Genomic DNA, 26,016 nt, shown 5'->3' with positions numbered 1-26,016 from the left:
GTAAAAATTGGACAGTATCATGCATCGATAAAACGGTACGTGCTTGTATATCAATGTACAATATGTGCTTCAAAGTGCCACACAACTTTCCTTACTTATTTTAAAATATATGAAACACATAGAAATGTATAAAGAGTAACATAACAAACACTTTTACATCTGTCTCTCAGATTAACAAATAAAATTTTTACATTTGTTTTATATCTTCTTTTAAGGAAATAATTGTTACAGATAGAATTGAGTTCACATTGGAGTCTCTTTGCTGATCTAGAGCAACGATTGCCATCTTTTCCCTTTTAAACCACTTCAGCAGGGTCCTTTGGGTCACTTATTCTGCAGATTCTTGATTAACACTGTGAAAACCTCATCAGAATTAATGAGGAGAGGATTACTTTTCATGAGATGCCAATGGACTGATTTTAATTAAATAACATAATTATTCCCATTTAAAACATTAATAGCTCTAAGAAATCAATCTACTGTCCACCTGGAAGACTTTCAAGGACCATCAGTAGTTCACAGTCCATGTGAACCATTCATCTAACTGAATTCCTCTTGCCTTTGGGAAGGGAATTCGTTCATTGATTTCATTTTAAAAAATTGACTGTGTTTGTTGCATTGTACAAGGCATTGTAGAAGATTCAAAGTTTAGCAAAGAGTTTGCGTATTCCAGGGGTTTATAATCCAGTTGGGGGACTAAGGAAAGCACATAAAGTTAAATATCAACATATAAGTTAAATTATCAAAGACAGTATATGTTAATATGGGGATAACAATTGCTATGATATTTCCAGGAAGGAAAGAACACTGTAAAACAGAGTGATTAGAAAAAGCATCATAAAGTATGTGGGCATTGACCTGGGCCGTGAAGGTTGAGTAGGATTTGAGATTTGATGTTTGATATGACAGGAATATTTCAAGCAAAGTTGTGAACTGTGTAAATTGTATTTCAGGAGACCTTAAATCAAACTGACTTAATTACAGTTCGTCAGGCAGTGGTGTGTGGTAAGGCTGAAAAAGTTGGGTGAGGAAAAATTGTAGAGGTCTTTAAATGTGATGATAAGGAATTTGAACTTTATCCTCTATCCAGTGGGGAAATCACTGAAAAATCGAACATGTTGAAAGCAGCATTGTGGGACGTTTATCTAGTAGTGTCAAACATTATGAATTAGGATGGAGGCTAGAGTCAGGAAGACTAGTTAGGAGACTAACATGATGATGACATCCTAAACTAGCAGTTCTCAGATATGCTCTGTGGACTCCCTTGAAGTTCTCTGAGAACCTTTCAGGAGGTTTGAGCGGTTAAAATTGTCTTTATAGCAATATCAAGATGCTATTAGCTATTTTCACTGCGTTGACATTTGCACTGATGGTGGATAAAACTGCTGGCACCTTAGCACAAATCAGGGCAGTTGGGCCAGACTGTCCTAGTGGTCGTTATGTTCTTCACTGCAGTAAAAAACAAAAATGCTAGTTTCACTTAATAATGTCCCAAATGAAGCAGTAAAAATTAATTCATTAATTATATTAAACTTCAACCTGTGAGACACATCTTTAATATTCTGTTTGATGAAATGGGAAGTACAAATAAATCCCTTCCGCATATTAAAGTACAACAGTTGTCCCGAGGAAAAACACTTGTTTTGATTGAGTTGTGAGCTAAACTAGCTGCTTTTTTCGCGGAATACCATTTTTACTTCAAAGAAGGACGACATATGAACTATGGTTATTCAGACTTGGGTATTTGGCAGATGTTTTCTTGAAAAGGAACAGAGTGAGCTGGTCATTTCAAAGAAAACAACTAGCACTATTTGTTGCCAATGATAAACTTTGAGTTTTTAAGCGAAAATTACAAGTTTGGAAAATTTGTATCTGCCACTGTGAACTTGACAGCTTCCCAGTACTTAAAGACTTTCCCGATGAGAATGGTGGCAATATTAATGAATGTGGTTTTTAGATATTGTATAATGAAATGTGACAATGCTTGGAAGCTCAGTGTAACTAATTTCCAAATTATCAAGTATGATGTTATGGAATTATGCATGGGTAAAAGAGCCATCCAAAGTGCGAGATATATCAATGAATTTTAATGGAACAGAGTACAAAGAGAGTTCATTGATAAGATTTCAGATTCCACATTGCAGCTGTTCCCTAAGAGACTACCACTTACCAAGTTTTGGTGAAGTATCAAAGACTAATATCCACAATTTTCTGAAAAGACTATTAAAATATTCCTTTCTTTTCCATCTACATATCTATGTGAGGCTGGCTTTCCTTCATGTACTTCAATCAGAACAACATATCGTAACAGATTTAATGCAGAAACAGAGAATCCAACTGTATTCTATTAAGTTAGAAACATTAAAGAGATTTGTAGAAATGTAAAACTATGTCACTCTAAGTCATTTTGGGAGGAAGATATAGTTATTTTTTATATTTCATTTATCGTTAGCATGTGATGGGTTTATTTTTTAAATGAGTTAATAAACATTTAAAATTTTCCTAGTTTTAATTTCTAATATGGTGAATATCAACAGATATAAACCAGATGAACAAAAGCTCTTTGGGGTCCTCTAATTTTTAAGAATGTAAAGAGTCCTGAGACCAAAAAGTTTAAGAATCACTATCCTAGACTAAGGGGAATGAAAAATAGAAAGGACAAATTTTAGAGGAAATTGTAAAGGAAGAATTGACATGACCTGGTACCTAAATTGGATTAAGGGAAGGGTCAAGGGATAAAGATCCAAGTTGTAAGTCAGCATGACTCAGAATGATGGTACCTTTGACCATAAAAGAGAATTTGTGAAAAGGAGGTAGTTTTGGAAGGAATATAATGTTTGACTTTAGATGTACAAAGTTTGAGGTTATATACTGTAGTAATTAACTCAATGAACACATATTAACTGCATAATGTGAAAGGCATTTTATAGTATTGGAAATACAAATAAGAGTAAGAATAAGTTAACTGTAAACCTCATATAGTTAACTTATTTGAGGCTTATATGCCAGGCACTAGGTATACTTTATATACACAGTATTTCATCAACTATAAGATGCCATCAGTTTTAAGATGCATCATTATCTACAATGGAATGCTGCCGTTAAAACTATCATATGATATCGATTTTAACATCTCTGTTTTCAGAGATGTTAAAATGTAGAAAAAGAAATGTTAGATTATGTAAAGTATTTTTTTCCCAGTTCTGGGGATCTGAAAATTCTTTTCTTACATCAGTATGCTAAAAAAAAAAAACATTTATTGAGCACCTACTATTTTCTATACTTGTGCTGTCCAGTGCAGTAGCCACTAACCTCAATTTGACTAGGTGAGCACTGGGAATGTGTCTAGGCCAAACTGAAATGTGCTGTGAGTATAAAACACACACCAGATAAGAAGTGGTTTTAACTTGTATAAACCTCTTGACAGCTTTATGCGGTATACACTTTAATCCCCATTTTATTTATTTGTTTGTTATTTTTAATTGTTTATTTTTCTGGCTGCATCAGGTCTTAGTTGCAACACACAGGATCTTCATTGAGGCATGAGGGATCTTTTGTTGCGGTTCAGGGGCTCTTTGTTGCAGCACGTGGGCTTCTCTCTAGTTGTGGCATGCGGGTTTTCTCTCTTCTCTAGTTGTGGTGTATAGGCTCTAGGGTACGTGGGCTCTAGTTGTGGCACGCAGGTTCCAGGGCACGTGGGCTCTAATTTGCAGCACACAGGCTCTCTCATTGAGGTGTGCGAGCTCAGTAGTTGTGGCACACGGGCTTAGTTGCCCTGCAGCATGTGGGATCTTAGTTCCCTGACCAGGGATTGAACCCATGTCCCCTGCATTGGAAGGTGGATTCTTTACCACTGGACCACCAGGGAATTCCCTTTTACTTCCATTTTGGAGATGAGGAATCTGAGGCACAGAGAAGTTAAATAATTACCCAGGGTCACGTGACTAGAGCCAGGATTTATGGAGATATTCCCATTTTAGAGATAAGACAACTGAGACTTGGAAAAGTTATGTAACTTTGCTAAGGTAAGCTACCTAGTAAGAGGCTGAGGCTTGAAGATGTTTAAATGCAGTGGGAAAGAAGATAAGTACGGCGTGATAAATCCTGTGATAGTATCCACAGAGTTCATGGGAGTATAAAGGAGAGGTATCAAAATAAGACTAGGGATCGGGGTTAAAGTTATAGGAATTTGTTTTCAACCGAAAGAGAAATATGGGTGTTGATGTCAATAAATTTGTGGGTTAGTAAAGGACACGATTGAGGGAATTCCTGCCCAGTGGTTTTAGTGATTTTTTTTCCCTCAAATTTTCCCTCAAGTAGGAGGCAAGGTCTTCTGCTGAGAATGAGGAGGGAAGCTAGAATATTATGTCTGAGGAGAGAGTATACATTTTGAAAAAGCGCTTGGTGAAAATAGAAATAGGAGACTAGGGACACAGTTCTGAAGGCCCAGATGAGTTTAGGGAATGCGAATTTGTGATGTTACTAATATGCAAGGGTGGGTAATTTTTCCAGGATGGGACGAGAAGGCAAGAGAGCGACTGAGCTGATGGATCAGTAAGTCTGGAGAGAAAAGGGAAAAGGTAAAGACAAAAGAGGGCACATTGGGAGCACATGCAGCTGAGGTTCAGGATGCTTTGGTGACATTCAAGATGTATTGGAATTAAAAACTGGAATGATAGAAATTGTAGCATTGGAGTTCAGGATTTCAGGAGGGGATGGTTCAATGTGATGACAAGATTCACAGTGACAGTGGGGTGAGTTGTTGAAGTAGAGTGAGGGAATGAAGGTTATTAGAATTGAAATTTTCTGTATCCTTATGGATTTGTTGTTGTCATCATTGCCCATCTATCAATTACAGAGTGAGGTGTATTGAAAATCTCCCACTGTGAAGGCAGATTTGTCAGATTTCCCTTAAAGTTCGTCAAATTTTACTTTATATATTTTGAGTCTGTTATTAGGTATATGCACAATTATAGTTTTCATATTGTCCTGCCGAATCAAACCTTTATCATGCAGTAGCCCTTTGTTAGAAATGCTTTTTATTTTAGTCATTTTGTTTGATATTGACATTGCTAACTCAGGCTTTATTTTGGCTAGTATATTGCTTGATATATTTGCATCTTTTGGTTTTTTGAAAAATCTTCTTTTGCCCTCATGTCTCAGATGCCTCTTTTAAATAGCATATAACTAGATTTTATTTTTAAATCCTGTTTGATGATTTTTCACTTTTACCTGGAAACTTAGTTTATTTACCTTTGTACTGATTGTTGATATAGTAGAAATAAATTGAAATATCTTATTTTGAGCTTTCTAAATGATCTGCTTTTTTCTGATTCTTTCCCTCTTATTTTGGATTGATTGTGGTTTTCCCCCATTCTTGATTGGAAATTACACATTCTGTGTGTGTTTTAGTTGTTATTGTGCCTATTTTAACATGCATATATCGTGTAAAATGTAAAACAGTGTCATCCTTCTTACTATTTTTCTTTTGTTTGGAAAATAGTTATTTTTCATTAAATATGTCATTTAGCATGTAATGAGTTTATTTTAATGAATTAAAAATTTAAACTGAGAAAATTATAGTTATTAATGTTTTTTCTTAAAGTCTAAAGGTAACTAATATCTTTACCTTCATCTTGATCACTAAAAGGGCCTTAGAATGCTTTAACTCTGATCATACCACTCAGAGATTATATGCTATTGTCTGATTTTAGTTCTGGCTTTTTCTTCTCCATCCTCCTCCACATACACATACAGTAGACATTATTTTCTTCACAGTTGATGTTTGTTTAGATTTTCCCACGTATTTACCATTATCTTTGCTCATCATTTGTTTTTGCATCTCAGACCTTCAATCTAGCTCATTTTCTAGAATATTCTTTCAGTAGACTCTTTGCTGGTAAACTGTGTTTGACTAAAAATGTCTTTATTATGCCGTTGTTCTTGAAAATTGGTTCTGCTGTGTGCAGAACTCTAGGGTGACAGTTAAATTCTCTCAGGACATTGACAATATTATTACCACTGGCACCTCCTTTCCATTGTTATTGAATCAGTCTAATTGTAATATATCATTTCTTTTCTCTCTGGATACTTTTTAAAAACAGTTTTGTTGAGCTATAACTCACATACTATATGGTCCACTCAAAGTAAAATCCACTGGTTTTTTAGTATGTTCACAGATATGTGCAGCCATGAGCAGAGTCCATTTTGGAACATTTTCATCACCTCAAAAATCTCATATCCCTTGGGAAAGCAAAAAATTCGTGTGACTTGCTTTATTGTGACATTCTTTCACTTTATTAAAAAAAAAAACCTCATACCTTTTAGCTTTCACCCCCATCTTCCTATTTAGAGGTTCTTAAGCAACTCCTAATCTATTTTGTGTCTTTAGAAATTTTCCTATTCTGGACGTTTCACATAAATGGAGTCATACAATATGGGGTCTTCTTTTTCTTTTTTCTATTTTTATTTATTTATTTTTCTTTTGGCTGCACTGTAAGGCATGCAGGATCCTAGTTCCCTGACCAGGGATTGAACCCAGAACCCCTGCAATGGAAGCACGGAGTCTTAAACACTGGGCTGCCAGGAAGTCCCTAATATGGGGTCTTTTTTGACTGGCTTCCTTTACTTAGCATAATGCTTTCAAGATTCATCCAAGTTGTCAGCATGAGTTAGTACTTTATTCTTTTAACCTGTTATATTTTTTCCGTAACGTAAAGTTTACCATTTTAACTATTTTAAGTTTACAATTCATTGTCATTAATTGCATTCATAATGTTATGCAACTATCACTACTATCTATTTTCAAAACTTTTTTTTTTACCATAAACAGAAACTCTCTACCCAGTAAGCAATAACTCCCCATTCCTCCTCCAACCAGCCCCTGGGAACCTCTAATCTACGTTCTGTCTATGAATTTGTCTATTCTAGGTGCCTCATGTAAGTGGAATCATCCAGTATTTGTCCTTTTGTGTCTGGCTTCTTCCTTTAAGCATGTCTTCAAGGTTCATCCATGTTATAGCGTATATCAGAGCTTCACTTTTATGGCTGAATAATATTCCATTGCATGTTTATACCACATTTTGTTTATCCATTATCTGTTCATGAACTCTTGGGTTGTTTCTGCCTTTTGGCTAACAAGAATAGTGCTGTAGTGAACATTGGCATACAAGTGCCTGTACAAGTCCCTGCTTAGAATTCTTTTGGATGTACACTTAGGAGTTCTTCTAGGCAGGGACTGAGCCTCTTATAACCCAAGTATTTAGTATTGGAAACTTCATAAGAGCAAACCTTTTTGTCTGTTTTAGCCACTGCTTAATAAATACTTATTTCATAAGTGAATAAATGAATAGGAACTATTCATAAATGTTTGTCAAATAATTGCAATATACTTGAGTAGTTTTCATGATGCTGACTAGAGAGTTTCTTGCTCAGCATGGCAGGGGAGAAGGGGGCTTACCTTTTTTTTCTTTTCTTTTTTCTAGCTTTTGAAAAATATTTAAGTATACATACACAAAATTACCTGTAAGTGATCAGCTCAATTAATTTTTATAAACCGAACACATTTGTATAAATATCGCCCAGACCAAGAAATAGGGACCTAACTTTTAAAAGCATTAAAGAAGTCACAACTTGGCGGGCGCCTGGCTCTATAGTGACTGAGATGCGGTGCTTAACTATTTGACGAAAAAGCAATTGTAAAGTCTTAGAGGCACATGAATTTCTCCTTTCTAGATGTGATTAAAGGAGAATGTCAGATAGAATGCTGGGGCCTACGATGACACTCATTTCATACCCAACATGATAAGTAGTATTGCTAATGGTTCACATCCTAGGGATGTGAGGCAGTGAGGTTTTTTTGTTTTGTTTTGTTTACTGAAAGTTACTGTATTTTGTGTAGAATATGGCAGACTTGGTCATAATATGTATTCTTCCCTTAAAAACAAGAAGATCCTGTATCTAAATTCACACCTCTTACAAGTATGTTCAGTCTTTATCAACCCATTTCTAAGTAGAGGAGTGGCAATATGGAATGTTGTACTTTGAAGTTTAGAATCATCACTACCAAAATACAAGTTTGTTTAAAGAAAATCATTGCTTTTGTTGCCTTCTCTAGTCCCATTTAATAATTTACTTTCTCAATTTCCTAACATCTAAAGTAGGTATTGGCAAATTTTTTTCTTAAAAGGCCAGGTAGTAAATATTTAGGTTTGGGTGCTATACTGTCTCTGTCACAAGTACTCACTCTGCTGGTGCAGTGTAAAAGCAGCTACAGACAATAAATACATAAATGAATGGCTGTATTCCAATAAAACTTTATTCACAATAACCAGCAGTAGGCTGGATTTGACCCACAGTTTGTTGTTTACCCATCCCTGCAATAGAGTATTATTTCCTCGTCTGATAAACAGATATCCTTAATTTAATGAACTCTTATTGAGTTTTTTTTCTTTTACGTTTTATTTCATGGTTATCATTTTTTTAATGAAAGAAAAACACTGACACCCTCTGACCATGAAAATATTCTCCTCTGTTTTCTTCTAGAACAGTTATCAGCAAACTTTTCCTGTAAAGGGCCAGATAGTAAATATTTTAGGCTTTGCAGACCACTCAGTCTGTGTCACAACTGCTCAGTTCTGCTGTTGTAGCGAGAAGGCAGCCGTGGCCAATACATAAATGAGTGAGTGTGGCTGTGTTCCAGCAAAGCTTGATTTGCAAAAATAGGTGGACTGTAGTTTGCTGACCCCTGATCCAGAATAAAACCTCAACAAGTGACGCTCAAAATGAAGTGGCATAAGAGAACCAATCATTCAGTAGTTTAAGTAACAAATTTATTATGTGCTGTTTGCCAAACTGAAGGCTAAATGATTAATTAAATTCTGGTATATCCACTCACTGGAATATTAAGATCATTTTGAAGCCCAAGTAACATGGGAAAATACTTTTAAGTGGGAAATCAGGATAAAAATTTTAAGTTTGTGGGGCTTCCTAGGTGGTGCAGTGGTTAAGAATCTGTCTGCCAATGGAGGGAACAGGGGTTCAGTCCCTGCTCTAGGAAGATCCCACATGCCGCGGAGCAACTAAGCCCGTGCACCACAACTACTGAGCCTATGTTTTAGAGCCCGTGAGCCACAACTATTGAGCCCATGTGCTGCAACTACTGAAGCCCACGCGCCTAAAGCCCATGCTCTGCAACAAGAGAAGCCATGGCAGTGAGGAGCCCGCACACTGCAAAGAAGAGTAGCCCCCGCTCGCTACAACTAGAGAAAGCCTCTGTTCAGCAACAAAGACCCAACACAGCCAATAAATAAATAAATAAATAAATTTATAAAAAAAAATTTGTATCTTAATAACTATGGACTACTAGAAGGAATATATGAATTTTTGTTAGGTAGAAGAATTTTTTTCTGGTTCTTAAATTGTCTGAATTGTCGTATTCCAAAATTAACTTTAAAAATGGCATAAAGGGATGACAGCTAAAACTATTGTTTTTTTATCACTACTTTGTAGTATGAAAAAGAGAAGCTTTGTAAAACTATTGTTCAATGAAATCCTGAAGCCTTTTTACGTAATCAGTATAAGATTGACATTTGAGGAAAATGCATTGTTGCTCTGTTCAAGAAGTATTGTCATTTTTAAAAATTTTTATATTTTGACAGTGCCCTTATGCCTGCCATTTGTTATATTTACTTACCAAAAAAGAGAATGGTGAGTATTTTCATTCCAGTTGTATTACGTTCACTCTTTGGAATTAGCATTTGTATTGGCCTTTATAAAGTTAACTGTTAGCATTAGTTCTATGACAGGGTTTTGTGGGAATTTCTTTTTAGTACTTTTATCTAAGAGCATCTGCTTAATGGCTTAACTGAACAGGGTAATTATATTCTTGATGAGTTGTAAAGAGAAGCTACATGAACAAGATTTCTTTCTATTCTGAACCACAGACTTGGTACTTCTTTTCTTTACCTTTTCTAGTCAAACCATTTCGTGTGAGAAAACTGCTTGATCTTCAGGCCAAAATGGTGAGTACTAAAAAGACCTAAAACTGACCAAGGGTACTCTGTGCTAGGTACTGAGCTAGGTTTTGGGGATGTAAAACCAAATGCGTCATTGTCTTCAAGGAACTTAATTGCCTAGGGAGCTCAGTCAATAAAATAAAAAGTCAGAATCAGACTGTGGTCAAGGAGAAGTGGTGATAGTGAGTAGAATTTAACTAGGCCAAGAAGGAAGAGAAGGGCACTCTTGGCAGAGGGAACAGCATGAGCAAAGCCAGGTAGATATCAAATAGCAGAAACTATTTACGGAACTGGGTTGGTATGGCTGGAAAATATGTGTTAAGGAATAGTCAAAACTAATTATTTTATTAAAGTAAATGACTAGCTTATTTATTCTGTGGCTGTGACCTAGGAAACCATCCTTTTCTGGATACTTAAACTTCAGTATATTTCCTGACTATTATCTCTTGTCCTTACAGCTGTCTTGCATTGTTATTTCCACTATACCTGCCAGGTAACAGAAGTCTGTGAAGTTTTGGGTATAAAACGATAGGAAGTTGTAGTGCCTATGCCTAACTGTTGAAGCCTGCGTGACCTATATAGAGGCATTCAAAGTAAAATGGTAACAGGCATAATCAGCCTATGTGAGCAAATAAATTGGATATGTGAATTTCTGATACCTGCAGAGGCATGCATCACCTATATACCCATCCGTGCCCCATAACTTCCCATCAGGATGGACACAAAACACAGAAATTGTCTTTCTGGTGGCAAGTATGAATGGTGGGAAGTGGAACAGGCACATTGTTATCTTATATGCACCAGGCCCTGTTGAGAGCAGTCTTTGGAAAAGGAAGGGAGAGTTAGGTCTCATGTTAAAGGTTGGTGAGGGTGGTTTCTGGGATTCTCCCTCTACCAGGCGTGAACCTGTGTGATTCAGGCTGATTTTTTGTTTTTTTTCTGTTCCCAGCTTTGTCTCTGTTTCCTCAGTGTTCATTTCTTGTTTGTTTGGTCTTTCACGGTAGAGGCTTTTCTTAAATACCTGGTAAACTTTACATTTGCCCATATTTAATAATAAAGCACTGAAATGGTGATTGGAAACTTGTGTACGTGAGCAGGACTTGTTTATTGTAGGATCTTGATGTTTCATTAGGGAATTCCCCAGATGACGGTGTCACTGTTCCTAAAGATTTCTCCTGTTTCCTGCCTAAGGGTTGTATTAGACAGGTTTCTCCAGAGAAATGGAACCACTCCAATGTGTGTAAAGAGATTTTTATAAGAAATTGGCTCACTTGATTATAGAGACTCACAAGTCCAAAATCTGCAGGGTGGGCCTACAGGCTGGAGATTCAGTAGAGCTGATGTTCCAGTTTGAGTTCAGCGGCAGTCAGCAGTCTGGTGGAGAATACTCTCTTATTTGGGGGAGCTGGTCTTTTTGTTCTGTATAGGCCTTCAGATGATTGAGGCCCACGCACATTATGGTAGGCAGTCTGCTTAACTCGAGTCCACCGATTTAAGTGTTAATCTCATCAAAAACACCCTCAGAAGTACCCAACATGTTTGATGTGGGTACCCCATGGCCCAGCAAAGTTGACATATAAAATTAATTGTCACAGGGCTATAAACCTGGCTACTAGCACTCTGGGACTTAAGCAGTGGAAAGGATTGGGGAAAGGTTCTGGTACACTCCCTCAGTTCTGTCTACTGTTTTGAGTCCAGCTTCATCTTCGGTGAGTAAAACCCTAATGTTTGCCAGTGTAGTGAGGGAATTTGTGGTTCTAACTGCTTCTTATGTTGGCTTTCAACCAATCCTGTTTTCAGCCCTCTTGCACCTCCACTTTTCAGAGGTATCTGATCCCTCAAATTCTTGAGCCTTTCTGAGAGTTCTCAAGCATGAATCTGCTGCTTTTGAGGCTTTTTCTGTTGCTGCCTTACGTTTTGTTTTCTCTGTCCTGCTAAGTTGGTTATTGTTTGTCCATCTTCATTTGAGGTTCTGAAATCTTGTTGAGACCTCACATCTGCTATTGTCTGCTCTCTTGTTCTCTTTGAACTTGTGCTTTGTGCCTTTTTTTCATTCCTTTACTTTTTAGTGGGGCTTTAGGAGGACCCAGAATTAAACCTGTATGTCCAGCATGCCATGTTTAACTGGAAGTCTCTCTCTCTCTCTCTTTTTTTAAAGTGTTAACTTTTTAAAAGCAAAGATAGGTTTAGTTAACTAGACAATAAGTTAAAGGTCTCTCCATTCCTAAATATTTGCTCTATCAAAAACATTCCAACTCAAAGCACACACTGTGATACTAATTGATAATGAGTACAAGGATCAGAAGATATTTCAGCATAGATAGCTCAGGTCATTTTGGTTTTGTTATCATAAATTTAATTTCACGAGACTATTATAAGATAGGAATACTGTGTTTCTAATCCCCATTTTCTGGCTTCCTTATTTGGTATAGTATTTGATTCAACAAAAGTGTAATATAGTAAAACAGTTTGGTTTCTTCCTTGGAATTTTAGTGATATGCTTTCTCTGGATAGGCAGATATATCAAACACAAGTATCCAGCAGTAATGACTTGTCACTGTAAAATTAATGTTTTTGTAAAGACTTGTTTCAGTTATATCAAGCTGACTTCTGCATATTGATTGTTAGATATCCTAGTGAATTTTCCAAGAATCATAATGATAAGATATTAATATTTACTTTGCTCTGTTTTCTTGGCTTCCCTTTTTGTCCTCCCACCTTCCTGTCTAAATCAAGAATGAGTAAACTTTGAGTGCTGAGTATCCTACCAGTGAGAGTAAGCCATGCTAGCAGATATGACTGGTAAGCCTAAGGCATGGGCAGAGAAGAAGAGAGAAAATATAAGGAAGAAGTAAAATATGGAAAAAGGTCATAGAAGACTACAAGTTGGCGAGGGTTGCTTTATGATAGTTGATTTAAATGTTTGAGTTTCTATTCCTTGATTTTCTATCATCTTCCTATAGCTATATCACATAATAAAATTAGGGTCCGAGTATATGTTTAATCTTTTAATTTTATTGTTACTTTTTTTCTTATTGGCCACAGAATTAAAAATTGAAAGCTCTTGTTTTATTTCAGGGAATGCAGCCTCATCTCCAGGCTTTGTTGTCACTATATAAATTCTTTGTTCCTACTTTGATTTCTGTATCTTTGCCTATGCAGAAGAAGGTAAGGGATTAAGGAGTGGTAAGTCATATTGAGATAGAAATATGTTATTTTGAGTAAGTTAATTTATATAGATTTGGACTAAAATGTTTGTAACATACTGTTTTAAGATCTAATAGTGTGGCGTTGTTTCTGAGAAGTTTTTTTTAGGGATTAGCACTTCGTTTTGATTCCATTCAATGTATTTAATAGATTCTGGATTAGAAAAAAAAACTTTAAATGGATTTGCATGGGTGCAAAAGATTTCATAATTAATATACTTTCAATTAATGAAGAATTTTAGATTTTATGTTGCTCTGACTTATGGATATCTCCTCTCATGTACTTTACATTCAAATTTATAGATCTATTTTAAGAATTCAGAGAATCTGTGGAAGACAGCTCTACTTGCTGTGAGGCAAAGGAATCAGGGACTTCCTCCAGAACCTCTGAAGTTGATGTTAGCTAATGTCCGTCCTGTAAAAAGAGTAAGTATCTAAAACCTGAAAAGACTTGCACACCCTTCTTTTATTAAATTCAAACAATAACCATTCAGATGTCGGAAGAGATTATAGATATTTAAGTACATTTTAATTACCCAGGATTCTATGCAAACCACATTCAGACTCCATTCATTGAATCACCTAAACAAGTGCTTTTACATTTATAGTTTGTAATCTGTTTAGTCCATTGCTAGATTGTTTTATTGTCTTTCTTTTTTTAGAAATGGCATTCTTACTCAGTTATACCAGTGCTGAATTCCCATAACTGCAGTGAAGAAAGTGGAAAAAAAAGGATGAATCTTTGTGATTATTTCAATAGCAGTGGATCATTTCCACTGGAACAGCTTAAAAGTTTCCCTCAACTCTTACAGAATATCCATTGCTTAGAGGTATGTGCCTGGACCATGTGCTTATTTGCATTTTCCATTTGATCTTCATGGCCTTTTTTTTTTATTATTTTTTTGGGGGTACACCAAGTTCAATCACCTGTTTTTATACACATATCCCCGTATTCCCTCCCTTCCTTGACTCCCCCCCCCTCGAGTCCCCCCCACCCTCCCCGCCCCAGTCCTCTAAGGCATCTTCCATCCTCGAGTTGGACTCCCTTTGTTATACAACAACTTCCCACTGACTATCTATTTTACAGTTGGTAGTATATATATGTCTGTGCTGCTACGGCCTTTATTTTTGTTATATATTTCCTATCTGATAATTTCCTTGTTGCTCTGATCTCCTTTTTATATACTTGCAGTTGACTGATTGTTCTGTCTTTGCAGCTGCCTTCTCAGATGGGTGCAGTGCTGAACAACTCTCTTTTACTTCACTATATTAACTGTGTCAGAGATGAGTCAGTCTTACTGAGGCTCTATCACTGGTTGAGTCAAACATTACAAGAAGGTAAAAATTGATACTCAGAAGTGTTAGATGAATGAAGAAGGAACAAGATGGTTTACAGATGGGTTTCTTTTAAAAGGGTGTCAACTTCTAGACAGGAGGAGACTTCATATGCTGTAATTATTTTTCTGATAATCATATATTCAGAGGCTGAATGCTGCTGTTGTAATTTTAAGGGATAGTAAGAAAAGAGGTGTGTTGTTAAGGAAGCACTGCTGAATGGCCACCAGAACTCACTGGGTGGTTCTGCTTTGATGACTGTCACAGTCCAAGGCCTCTTCATCTTTGTATGTTCAGAAACTTGCTGTTAAGCCCCCGAATGATCAGATTAATGCTAACTAAACTCAGAGACTATTGTGTGAGCCAGAATGTCAACTTATTATTTCATAATAGAAGTAATTCTTTCTGGTGACCAAAATGTTCATGTTTGCCAACTACAATAGCTCCTCTCTGCTATCAGTATATATGGGAGCCACATTAGTCATCAGAAGGTTTCATAATTATAGAGCTGAAGTAAAGGGCAGTGAAGGAGTTTTTCATCCAGGCCATAGTAAAGCCCGATCATTTCATTCTTCCAAGGGGGTCGATTTATCTAAAGATAGTATTGTGTTCACCAGATTGTTTCTTTCCTGGGTAAGCAAATCCTGACTCTTCCAGTGTTTAAGGTCAGTTTTAGTCAGTTGCAGGATAACTCTCCTTTTCCTACTCAGAGTCTTTCTTTACATGTGATATGATACAGTTTGTTAGATTTCCACTAACTAAAGTTCTGCCATCCTTAGATTACCTCCAGCTCACCCTAATTGACGTTTAGGCATTCTGAAACTTTTAATTCATACACTTATAATCTTTTGGATTACTGTGTGGCATAAAGCTAATCATATGTACCTTTTACCAGTTTATTTTTTCACTATAAGCTTTCCCCCATATTACCAAGTTCTTGAGGAACATCGTACTATCACCTCCACATATATGTTATAGTCTTCAGTGTGAGTTGGCTAGGATGTATGAGACTGATAGCTTCTTTATATTTGTCATTGATTTGTCACTTTGGATTTGTGGTGGTTATGTTTTATATAGTTTTTATTGTTTTGCAACCAGAGCCTTATGTTTAATATTTGTTCCAGAATGTATTTGGTACAAGGTGAATAATTATGAACATGGAAAAGAATTTACCAACTTCCTGGACACTGTCCTCAGGGCAGAATGCTTCTTACAAGTAAGATTCTGCTTGTTTCCTACACACTTCACCACTTCTTTTCTTTCTTTTTTAAAAAAATATTTATTTATTTATTTATTTGGCTGCATCAGGTCTTAGTTGTGACACTCGGGATCTTCATTGCCACATGTGGGATCTTTAGTTGTGGCATGTGAACTCTTAGTTGCAGCATGTGAGATGTAGTTCCCGGGCCAGGGATTGAACCCGGGCCCCCTGCATTGGGAGTGCAGAGTCCACTGGACCTCCAGGAAAGTCCCACCATTTCTTAATTTATTTAGATATCTGTTAAAACCCTTTTCTTTAGTGCTTGACATCTTTTATAAACAATATTTGCTCAATTCAAAATTCATTATAAATAGAGCCAAGTTGAACTGACTTTATCTTTGTACTATTGGATTTGAAGAAAGAATTTGTTAAATTATGCAAATAAGAGAGAAAGTTCTAGGGAATTCCTCTGGCTGTCCAGTAGTTAAGATTCTGTGCTCTTACTGCCAAGGGCCCAGGTTCAATCCCTGGTGGGGGAACTAAAATCCTGTGTGCCCTGCCCCCCCCCAAAAAGAGAGAAAGGTCTATAATTTAAGAGAACAAATTGAAGATGTAAGTGAATACATTACATTAATTGAATTAGCTAGTAAGATAAATCTCATAGTGTCGCTACTTGTATTCTTATAATCAACAAACACTTTTTGATTGTTGAATATGTTCCAGCCAATTAATTATTTGGTCTGGGTAGCCCTGAGTTGTACTTATAAGCTACCCCTCAGGTATCAGCACCATCAAGCCTTTACTCAGTCTGAGTTAGATGTTTCTTCTATGTGCTCCCTTAGCTCTTTGTGTTTAGCTGTATTGTGGTACTCTTAGCATTTGTTTTTCCACACATTATGAGCTCCAGACAGTTGGGAACCATGTCTAACTTTTCTTCATGTATGGGTGTTCAACTTGGTACCTGGTACAAAAGAGATTCTCAGTGAGTGTTTGTTGAATAAATCTTAAGGATTTGGTGTGAAACCATTGAATTAGAAGTTGGGTGCGGATAACAGCAGTGAGGATAAAAGGATGAATTTAGGTTGACTTTTTAGATTTACTGCTTGGGAGGATGATGATGGGAATATAAGAAAAGCAGGTTAGGAAGGAAAGATATACTTGATTTAAAAGATGCTTGTGGGGTATCTAAGAGGTCCAGTAGGCAGTTAGATAATGAGCCTAGAGCTCAAGAATGAGATTTGGGCTAGAAATGCAGACATTTAGGACTCCTCATGATATAGGTGGTGGTTATAGCTATGTTATAGATGCAATAGTCCAGAGAATTCATGTCATGAAAAGAAGGTCCAGAATAGAGTCTTGGTGCATGCCAGTATTTAAGACTCAGGATGACAAAGTTAAAAGGGAAAGCCCTGCTGTCACACAGAGTGAAGTGAGTCAGAAAGAAAAAAACAAATATCGTATATTAACACATATATGTGGACTATAGAAAAATGGTACAAATCAACTGGTTTGCAAGGCAGAAATAGAGACACAGATATAGAGAACAAACATACGGACACTTAAGTGGGGAAAGCGGGGAGGGTTGGGGGGGGAATGAATTGGGAGATTGGGAGACCAAATTGTACACTCTAAATATATGCAGTTTATTGTAAACAATAAACAATAAATAATTAAAAAAAAAAAGGAAAGCCCTGGATCCTCACTCTGGTAAAGCAGAAGGAGGCTAGACACTCAGGCCTCTCCAGATGGTGCTGCCCAGAGTTTGGGTTTTGTCCATGGCCCCTAATGAAATTCCAGCCTTGTTATACAACATTGTATACACTTCATTGACTATTCAAGTGACTGCATGTACTCCAAAAAATACAATTTCGTTTATCTTTAAAAATATTCCATAACTTGACTTCTTACCTTCTTTCCAATTGGTGAAGTTTTATGGTGTTTGAAAACTATGTTGATAAAGATGATAATGTATTCAAATATTAATCATCTGATCCTTTTTATGAGAAAGTCTGGCACCTAACCCAAGGCTTTAAATTATATTTATGACAAAAAAAAATTAGTCTAAGGGTAAAACAACTATAGTACAAAGTAAACTGGTTGTTTCGAGAGTAATTATGACTAAAGAGTTCCATGCAAGGTTTTACTATCAACTTGTGTTACAGGAGGGGTTTTATTCCTGTGAAGCATTCCTGTATAAGAGCCTTCCTCTCTGGGATGGCCTCTGTTGTCGATCACAGTTCCTTCAGCTTGTGAGCTGGATTCCTTTTAGTAGCTTCTCTGGTATGTATCATGAAAATTTGGAGTCATTTAATTCAATGTAATATTAATTAAAAGGATTGAATAATCTTCTTTTTTTAATTTTTAGAGGTGAAACCACTTCTTTTTGACCATCTATCACGGCTGTTCTTTACATCAACTATATATTTCAAGGTAAAAAAAAATTGTCTTGCTTAGATTCAATAGGAAGTATTTGTCTGTGGCTGGTGGTGCACAATTTCAAACCCACGTTACAGCAATAGTTTTCTAACAGGATTCACTTGGACCTGAACTTGGGTGTGCTGTGTCATTCAAATCAAAGTTAATGTGTAGAATTTTCTGTTTTTAAGGTTTTGTCACATATAATTTTCCTGAACTGTTTCCACTTGCAGCAGATGATGAAGTGAATGAACAGGTGGCAAATGAGTATTAATAAAAACAAACTGGGAAATAACTTAAGCATACTTAGTTTGATTGTTGTGGTTGATAATTTGTAGATACACTTATTCATTTCTCAAGTATGTGTTGTGTTATAATATAGTGTTATAGTCATTTTCTGCTAATAAAATTGTTCTAACCTTGTATAATAAAATTAAAATGTGTTACAGTTTTGGGGTGTGCTCCGAATAAGACCACTGTGGCTTCACATCCAGGAGTTCTATCTGACTAAGTTTGAGAGCCACTTTCTTATAGAATGGTTATTCCTATTCTAAAAGAGTGACACAATAAGTAATTTTTTTATAACTTTTTTTTCACCTTAAATCACTTATTATTAGCCACATTTATGGGAAAAATATATTGTCCTGGTTAGTGTTTGTCATAATCAAATGGTACTTTATTAATTACCTATCACATTAACTTGGATTCAAGGTTTATTTATATTATTTGTAACTTTCTACCTTACCATGTCATGTCATTCGCATGACGATACATACCACTCTCCCAGATAACATGTTTTCAGAGACTTCATTTTGCAACTTTTTGTGATTCTCTTCCAGTCTTCTAATTTGGTTATTCTTTATTTCTTCTCTTATTCCACCAATCTAGAGTACTATTTATCTGTAAATATTAGATTAAACCATATGAATAGGTTTAACCTAATAGGTCAAAAATGTTTGGCAGTTAGCAGTTTCATCTGTTCCAGCCTAATAAGTATATATACATTTATACACACGTGCATATATTTATATTTGAGAGTGGGGGCTGGGGAGAGGAAGGGAAACACACAGTGGGCCAAAGGCAGAAATCAGGGGAATACTCACTATTTAATTCTCACTGAAAAGGAGAGTCTGTGAAGGAACCTTTTCAAGAGGTACGAAAAGAACCAGGAGAACAGTAGTGCCAAAGAAACAGAGCAAATACAGGCTATCAAGAAGGAGTGAAGGGATAACTTTGCCATATATCCCAAGAGGGTCCAGAAAGATATGGACCAAAAAAAGTTTCTTATGGAATTGATAATACAGAGGTCTTGGCTACATTTATGAACAGGTTCAGTGGAGTGTGGGGGTAAAAACCAAATTGTAAAGGTTGAGGAGTTGATGAGAAATGAAGACAAGACATTGGGTACTGACTGTTTCCAAAAATTTGGCTTAAAAGAAGTGGAATGGGGAGGGAGGGGGAGAGGAGAGAGAGGGAGTGAGAGAGAGCTAGCGATAGCTTTAGTGGGACTTTGAATCAAGAGAAGGTTGTAATTTTTTTTTTCCCCCAGAGTGAGAGAAACCTGAGCATGTTTATAAATGGGGTGGAAGGAGCCAGATGAGAAGAAGGAGAGATTGAAAATGGGGGAAAGATGGGGGACAATCGACAATGCAGGGTTTCAGAAAAAGCATAAGGTATTGGTTTAAGACTAGGTAGAGGGATTTGCTTGCATGGGTGGTAAGAGATTGGGAGGTACTACTTATTCTCTAAGATTGGGGACAAGGATGTAGAGATAGGTGGACATATAGATGTATTTGTACAGTTTGAAGAAAGATCAAGAAATTGAAATACTTGTGCCTAATAATGTTAAATTTCTCAAAATATGAAGGGCATTGTAGAGGATAGAATTGAGTAGAGGGCTTTAAGAGGGTGTTATGTACTTAGGAAAGCCATTTAGAAAAATGGGAGAGAGAGATGGCTGATTGAAGAGAGGTATAGTAAAAGGATTATCGAGCTTCATTAAGGGCCCAGATGAAGTTGGAGACCATAACTTAGGAGTGGTAGAGCTGTGCTTCTCAACCTTTTTTTTTAAACCCACGCCCCCTTCTCATAAATGTAAAGATCTCATGCCTTCCTTAAATATGGAGGCTGGATGGGGTAGAGTAGGTGAGTGGAGATTTTCTGAATATGACATAGTAATATTGAATATCTTTTCAAATGTTAAATTGACACCAAAATAGAAGATTGTTTTAGGTGACTCCAAGGTTGCTTTCAACTCGAACATATTTATAACCTGAATATGAGGTGTCGATTTCAAAAAATATATATATTAATTGAACTGTTCTATGAAGTAGCAGTAAGCATTCTATCACTGGAGATAATCAAATATAAATAGTATCTAGACCATCATTTATTAAGGATATTTAAGAAAGGTTTCCTGTATTAGGTTTTGGGATGATATGAATTGCTTTCAAATTTATACATATTGTGATTTATCCTTATAAGTGTGCCGTGCACACTTATTTCAAGACTATATTTTTTGTATGTGAATGAGTCCCTGGGAAATCAAGGCAAGGCCTGAGAAAGGAAAAACTATAGAACTGTTTGTTTTCCACAGTCACAGAAGATAAATTTTATGACCAACAAAAAGTAAATTGCAGTTGTAGACACAAGTTGAAAAGGGTGGGAAACTCATTATCTGCAGCAACTTCAAAGGATCTCTGAGGGGAGATAATAAGGGGTGGGTAATGTAATACATGTTATGAATGAATGTAATGTAGAGAAACAAGGGTCTGTTCCTCACTGATAAGCTGGGGGCAGGCTTGTAGAGAAAATGGCAAAATAAACTTGTACTTGCATTAATCTGTCTCTTAGAGACCGATCAGGTTGGAGCAGCAGCTGTTGGGTTCTGAATTGGATGTGGTCATCTCCAAAGTCCCTTCCACCTCTAAACCTCTGGTTTAGTCTGTTCTTAACACTATAGTATGTCTGAATGATTTTTTTGTTTTGCCTCCACAGTGCAGTGTTCTACAGTGTTTGAAAGAGCTACTGCAAAATTGGCTGTTGTGGCTTTCTATGGACATCCACATGAAATCTGTGATGAACAGTCCTCTGTGAGTTATCTTGTAACCCTCCACAAGAGTTGATCTGTTCAAAACTGTTTGCATATGGAGTGCATATCAGTCACATTCTTACTTTATAAGGATCTCTTAGCTCCAATTGCAAATAGCTGGTGGTTAGCTTAGTTAGATAAGCCCAGACCTATTTTTTATATGTTCTTTTCCCTATAATTATCTCCTACTTTATTAGGAGAATGGTGAATAGAAGCTTCTTGGGAGTTGCCTGGAAATTTTTTAATCCTTCTTACTCATTTTTGCAGTGCTTCCATATATTGTGTATGTCTGATCACTTTTAGAAGGAAATGGAGCATTAGTGAGTAGTGAAAGTATCTTGTAAAGCAGTGCTTCTCGAAGTGTGGTCCCTGGGCCAGCAGCATCAGCATCACCTGGGAACTTGTAGAGAAAGAAATTCTTAGGCCCTACCCTAGACCTACTGAAGTAAACTCTGGAGGTAGAACCCAGTAATCTGTGTTTTAACAAATGCTTCCATAATTTTGATGCCAGCTAAAGTTTGAGAACCACTATCATAAAAAAATTGCATTTGAATGCTTAGCCTCTTCAAGCGCCTCAATTCTACTAAGAATGGTACGTTTGCATTTATAATCTTTGGCCAATTTGCAGTATAAGTCTTAGGCACCCTAATACAGTTGCTTTACAATTTCTATATTTTCTTTCCAAAAATCCTAAGATCCTTTTTAATTAGTGTCATAAATTTTGAGAGAGCATTTAAAAAGGGGCTCTGCTTTCTAAAATTCTTAAAACAAATAAATGGACATAATTGTAGGTAACTTTGCTTCCCATAATACTGCTTGGCATTATATAATATAGCTCTTAAGTTCTCAATAATTTTTTCTATTTTGGAGATATGAGTGTAATGCCGTGTCTCCATCCTATGACCATATGCCATATGACTGTCAAAGAGGGAGTAAATTGTAGTTGTGGATCACAAGGAGAGAAGGGTGGGAAACCATTCTCAGCAGTGGTTCTCCAGGGAGCATTTTTGGTTGGCATAGTGACTGGGAAGAAGGTGCTAACATCTTTTAGTAGGTAAGAGCCAGAGGTGCTAAATCTGCTGTGGTGGGTGGGGAGTAGGAAGCCGTCCTGAATGGTGAATTGTGTCATCCAAAATGTCAGTAGTGTCCTGTGGAGAAACATGGTTGCTATCTGAGCAATCATCATTGTACAAATTATTTCAGACACATTTGTCAAGTGCTGCCAGAAATCATAAAGTACAGTTTTGAGAGTGATGGGCTGACTGAATGTATGCCTGCCTATTTGAATGGGCTCTTAATCTTTCCCTGCTTGCTCTGGCACTGAATCATCATGGTGGTGCATAATGGTAGAGTTATCATCATCTCAAGCTGTAAGACTATATACTGTCCTTTTGTCCTTGTGCATAACCATTGTTGGCTATCTAGATCTGAGGGTAAAGCTAAGAAATCACATCTCCCAGTCTTTTCCTAATCCACTCGTGGATTGAAGGACAGGGGTGGGCAGATAGATGGATTGAACAAATTATACCCATGTGTGATTTAAAGAGACATGGTTCATTGATTTGGGAAGAATATAAAATATCTAGATCTGGTTTTTACTAGAAGAATGAAAGATGCCAAAAATTTTACTCATTCAGTTTTAGAATTGAATTGAATTCCAGTTAAAGTGAAAATATTTTTAACAGCATTTTAGTTCAGGAATTCAGGCAAAACTGGGTTTGAATTTGTGTACTTAGAAACTACAAGGGTGAGTGAAAAATTATCTGCGCTCTGGCTGTAGAATTTATTTTAATTAACTTTTAGAAAAGACAAAGACATCATTTTTCAACATAATCTCCTTGCTTTTCAATACACTTTGTCCATCTGTCAACAAGCTTTTGTATTTCCTCATTAAAAAATGTTTTAGGCTGAGCTGTGAGCCATGAATGTACTGCTGTCTTCACTTCTTCATCAGAAGTGAATCTTCGTCCTCATAGGGCTGCTTTCAGGGGACCAAACAGGTGAAAGTCCAATGCAGCAAGATCAGGACTATAGGGAGGATGCTTTAACACATCAAAACGAAGTTTTTGCAGAGCATCAACAGTGTGAGCAGAAGTGTGCAGACACGCGTTGTCATGGAAGATCACAATGCCCTTGGAGAGCAGTCCTCTGTGTTAAATCTGAAGTTTAGGCTTCAGTTCTTCACTAAGCATCTCACTGTAATGAGCACTGTTGATTGTTGAACCTTTTTCCTGATAATATTCCAATACTGGCCCTTAAGAATCCGAGAAAACTGTCACTCGTCTATTCAACAGAATCATTTCACGTGTATGCTCAGTGTTGTCATCAGCCATGGAGGTGGACGGGTGTCCGACTCCTTGATGGCTAATACTTATGCAACCTTCCTTGAACTTCTCTGTCCATTCATACACACTTCTTCATGACAAAACACTTTCTCCATACTGCACACAAAGTGTTCGATAAATAACGGCACCAGGTACACCCTCAGACCACAAAAAATGAATCACTGCACACTGCTCTTCTTTTGTGCAAATCACAAGTGGGACATCCATTTTTGCTCACACTACAGTTACAAATGAAGTGATGTAACACATTCATACCTGCACAGCAGTGACTGGGGAGACAATAGCCTTGAACAGAAAGTGCTGATAAGACAGTGCAGCCAACAGAAGTTTTAATATAACCCGAGTGCGGATAATTTTTGACTCACCCTCGTAATTTGCTGATGCTGTGGTCGCTGGACATTGGTAATATTCTCTAAAGTCTGGAGCTTAATCCTTTCTTTCTCTGGTATTTACTAGTAGAGTGGTTGCTCAGGATGTTCTGTGAATTGATCGTAATGGTTCCCTAGAGGGCTGTGTAGTTTTATGGTTAATCACCGTGGTTTAAAAAAAAAGAAGTGAATCATACATTGGAGCACTGATCATTTTCTGAAGTTCCCAACAACTTTCTGCTGTATATTTTAATCCAACTTTAGCTTGGAAGTTGTGAGGTCTTTTGCTAACATGCATCCGGATGTCATGGTTTCTTATTGCAGAGAGACAACTCTAGGTGGATCCATGAACTCTGTGTCTGAACTGATTCACTATGTAGGGTGGCTGTCCACTACTGCAATGCGCTTGGAAGGCAACAGTACTTTCTTGCTGCACTTTATTTTGGATTTCTATGAGAAGGTAGTATACATCCCATTTTCTCTACTTAGATTTTTGTGATGGCTGTCTGCTTTGCTAGTCTACTGTTTAAATTTTATGCACAACTATTAGGTTGGGCTGTGACCTTATCAGCATAGTTAAGATAAGCTACATATTTTGAAGTTAATGTTGTATTCTGGCCTGAATAATTGACATGCATAAAACAAAGGGGAAAAAGTAAATGCTTTTTTTTTTAAGTCCAGGTACCACTTTAATAGGCATTCCCCTAAATAATGCTGGCCCCAGACAGAAGTCTGTCTTTAGTATCACTTTTTGCTCATCCATTGTACATTTCCAACGCCTGGTAGAAAACCAAAAATACCTTTTGTTTCTTTAGCTCTCCACCGCACCTTTCAACTGCCTTATTTCTCCCAGTACCTATGATTCGGGTCCTCCTCTTGTTCTGTAGTGTTCAACCTAGACAGAACTATCCAGAAAGTACCCACTAGTCTTAGTTTTCCTGGCTTCTTACCTTCATTGATACCTAGTTGTCTTGTGTTATATTTGCTTGGAAGCATACTCCTTTGTTTTCCAGGTTGACAGCTAACTAATATGATAATTCAATATTTATAGGACTTAAGAAATGCTCCCTTTCTCTTTCTCCCTAACTCTAAGATCTCTCCCCAGAAAAAAATAAAAGATTTTAATAATGACCTTTCAGAAATAATCCTGTATCGTAAGGTTGCTGTTTGCTGAGGTACATTTTTAAGCAAGTTGTGGCTACCTATTCTATTTATGAATCAGGCAGGCCCAAACCTGATGTTATATTATTGCTTATTCTCTAGTGATGATTGTTTGGGTGAAATTGGGGGGTTCTGAGGAATAATTTATATACTGATGTTATCATTCTTCCCAAAAAGGTGTGTGACATATATGTAAATTATAACCTTCCATTAGTGGTGTCGTTTCCTCCTGGGGTCTTCTATCCGGCACTCCTCAGCCTGGATTCTAGTATCCTGAACCAGCTCTGTTACATTATGGACAGGTACAAAGCCTTTTTACCATTTTATGAATTAGTACATCATAATTTCATCTTAATTTTCCAGCTATACAATAATTTATAATTTATAAATATACTACAATAAGTTTATTGTATATAATACGGTAAAATATTAAGTACTATAAAATTGTTACAGATTTTCTGCCAGGACTTTGGAAGTAGGAAACATGGGTTTCTTTCGGGAATGACCTTCCAACATGGGACTATCTTAACTATATTTTTTAAATGTCACTGTCGGGGATATGGATTAAAAGAATTCATAGTTAAGGATTTTTTGTGTAATGGTACCGCTGAACTCAGCATTGTTAATTCTCATTGCTGTGTCTCAAAGAAAAATTAGTCCGTTACTGACAACTGGTTTAAGTCTATGTAGCTTCTCTGGTAAAAAGAACATTTTCTGGGAGATAAGGGGAGCTATTACCAATTATGTAAAATTGTGTTATTTCTCATCCCTTCTAATTTGTTTACTTACAGACTGAAATTGCTCTTTTTAGCCAATAAGTGTAGACCTTTTTTGGCATAACTTGTAGGACTATGCCAAGGTTAAAATGTTCAAAAGCT

General features: G+C 36.7%; 1 protein-coding gene across 3 annotated transcripts in view; it reads left to right on the top strand.

Moving 5' to 3' along the window:
- Nucleotides 1-26,016, top strand: part of CENPI (centromere protein I) — a 51,928-nt gene that overhangs the window by 7,271 nt on the left and 18,641 nt on the right. For 2 of the 3 annotated variants that reach the window (XM_057718382.1, XM_057718384.1), the window contains exons 6-17: nt 9,660-9,708; nt 9,976-10,022; nt 13,095-13,184; nt 13,526-13,648; nt 13,885-14,052; nt 14,440-14,560; nt 15,682-15,773; nt 17,921-18,038; nt 18,124-18,188; nt 21,171-21,265; nt 24,302-24,437; nt 25,316-25,440. In XM_057718382.1, coding sequence (XP_057574365.1) covers nt 9,660-9,708; nt 9,976-10,022; nt 13,095-13,184; nt 13,526-13,648; nt 13,885-14,052; nt 14,440-14,560; nt 15,682-15,773; nt 17,921-18,038; nt 18,124-18,188; nt 21,171-21,265; nt 24,302-24,437; nt 25,316-25,440 — 1,229 coding nt within the window. The remainder of the gene's footprint in view (nt 1-9,659; nt 9,709-9,975; nt 10,023-13,094; nt 13,185-13,525; nt 13,649-13,884; nt 14,053-14,439; nt 14,561-15,681; nt 15,774-17,920; nt 18,039-18,123; nt 18,189-21,170; nt 21,266-24,301; nt 24,438-25,315; nt 25,441-26,016) is intronic. The other variant, XM_057718383.1, reaches the window with a different exon arrangement.

This window comes from Hippopotamus amphibius, chromosome X (assembly GCF_030028045.1).
Source record: "Hippopotamus amphibius kiboko isolate mHipAmp2 chromosome X, mHipAmp2.hap2, whole genome shotgun sequence".
In the NCBI taxonomy this organism is placed as follows: domain Eukaryota; kingdom Metazoa; phylum Chordata; class Mammalia; order Artiodactyla; family Hippopotamidae; genus Hippopotamus; species Hippopotamus amphibius.
Note: the sequence above shows the minus strand (reverse complement) of the source record. Positions and strands in the feature narration are given on the sequence as shown.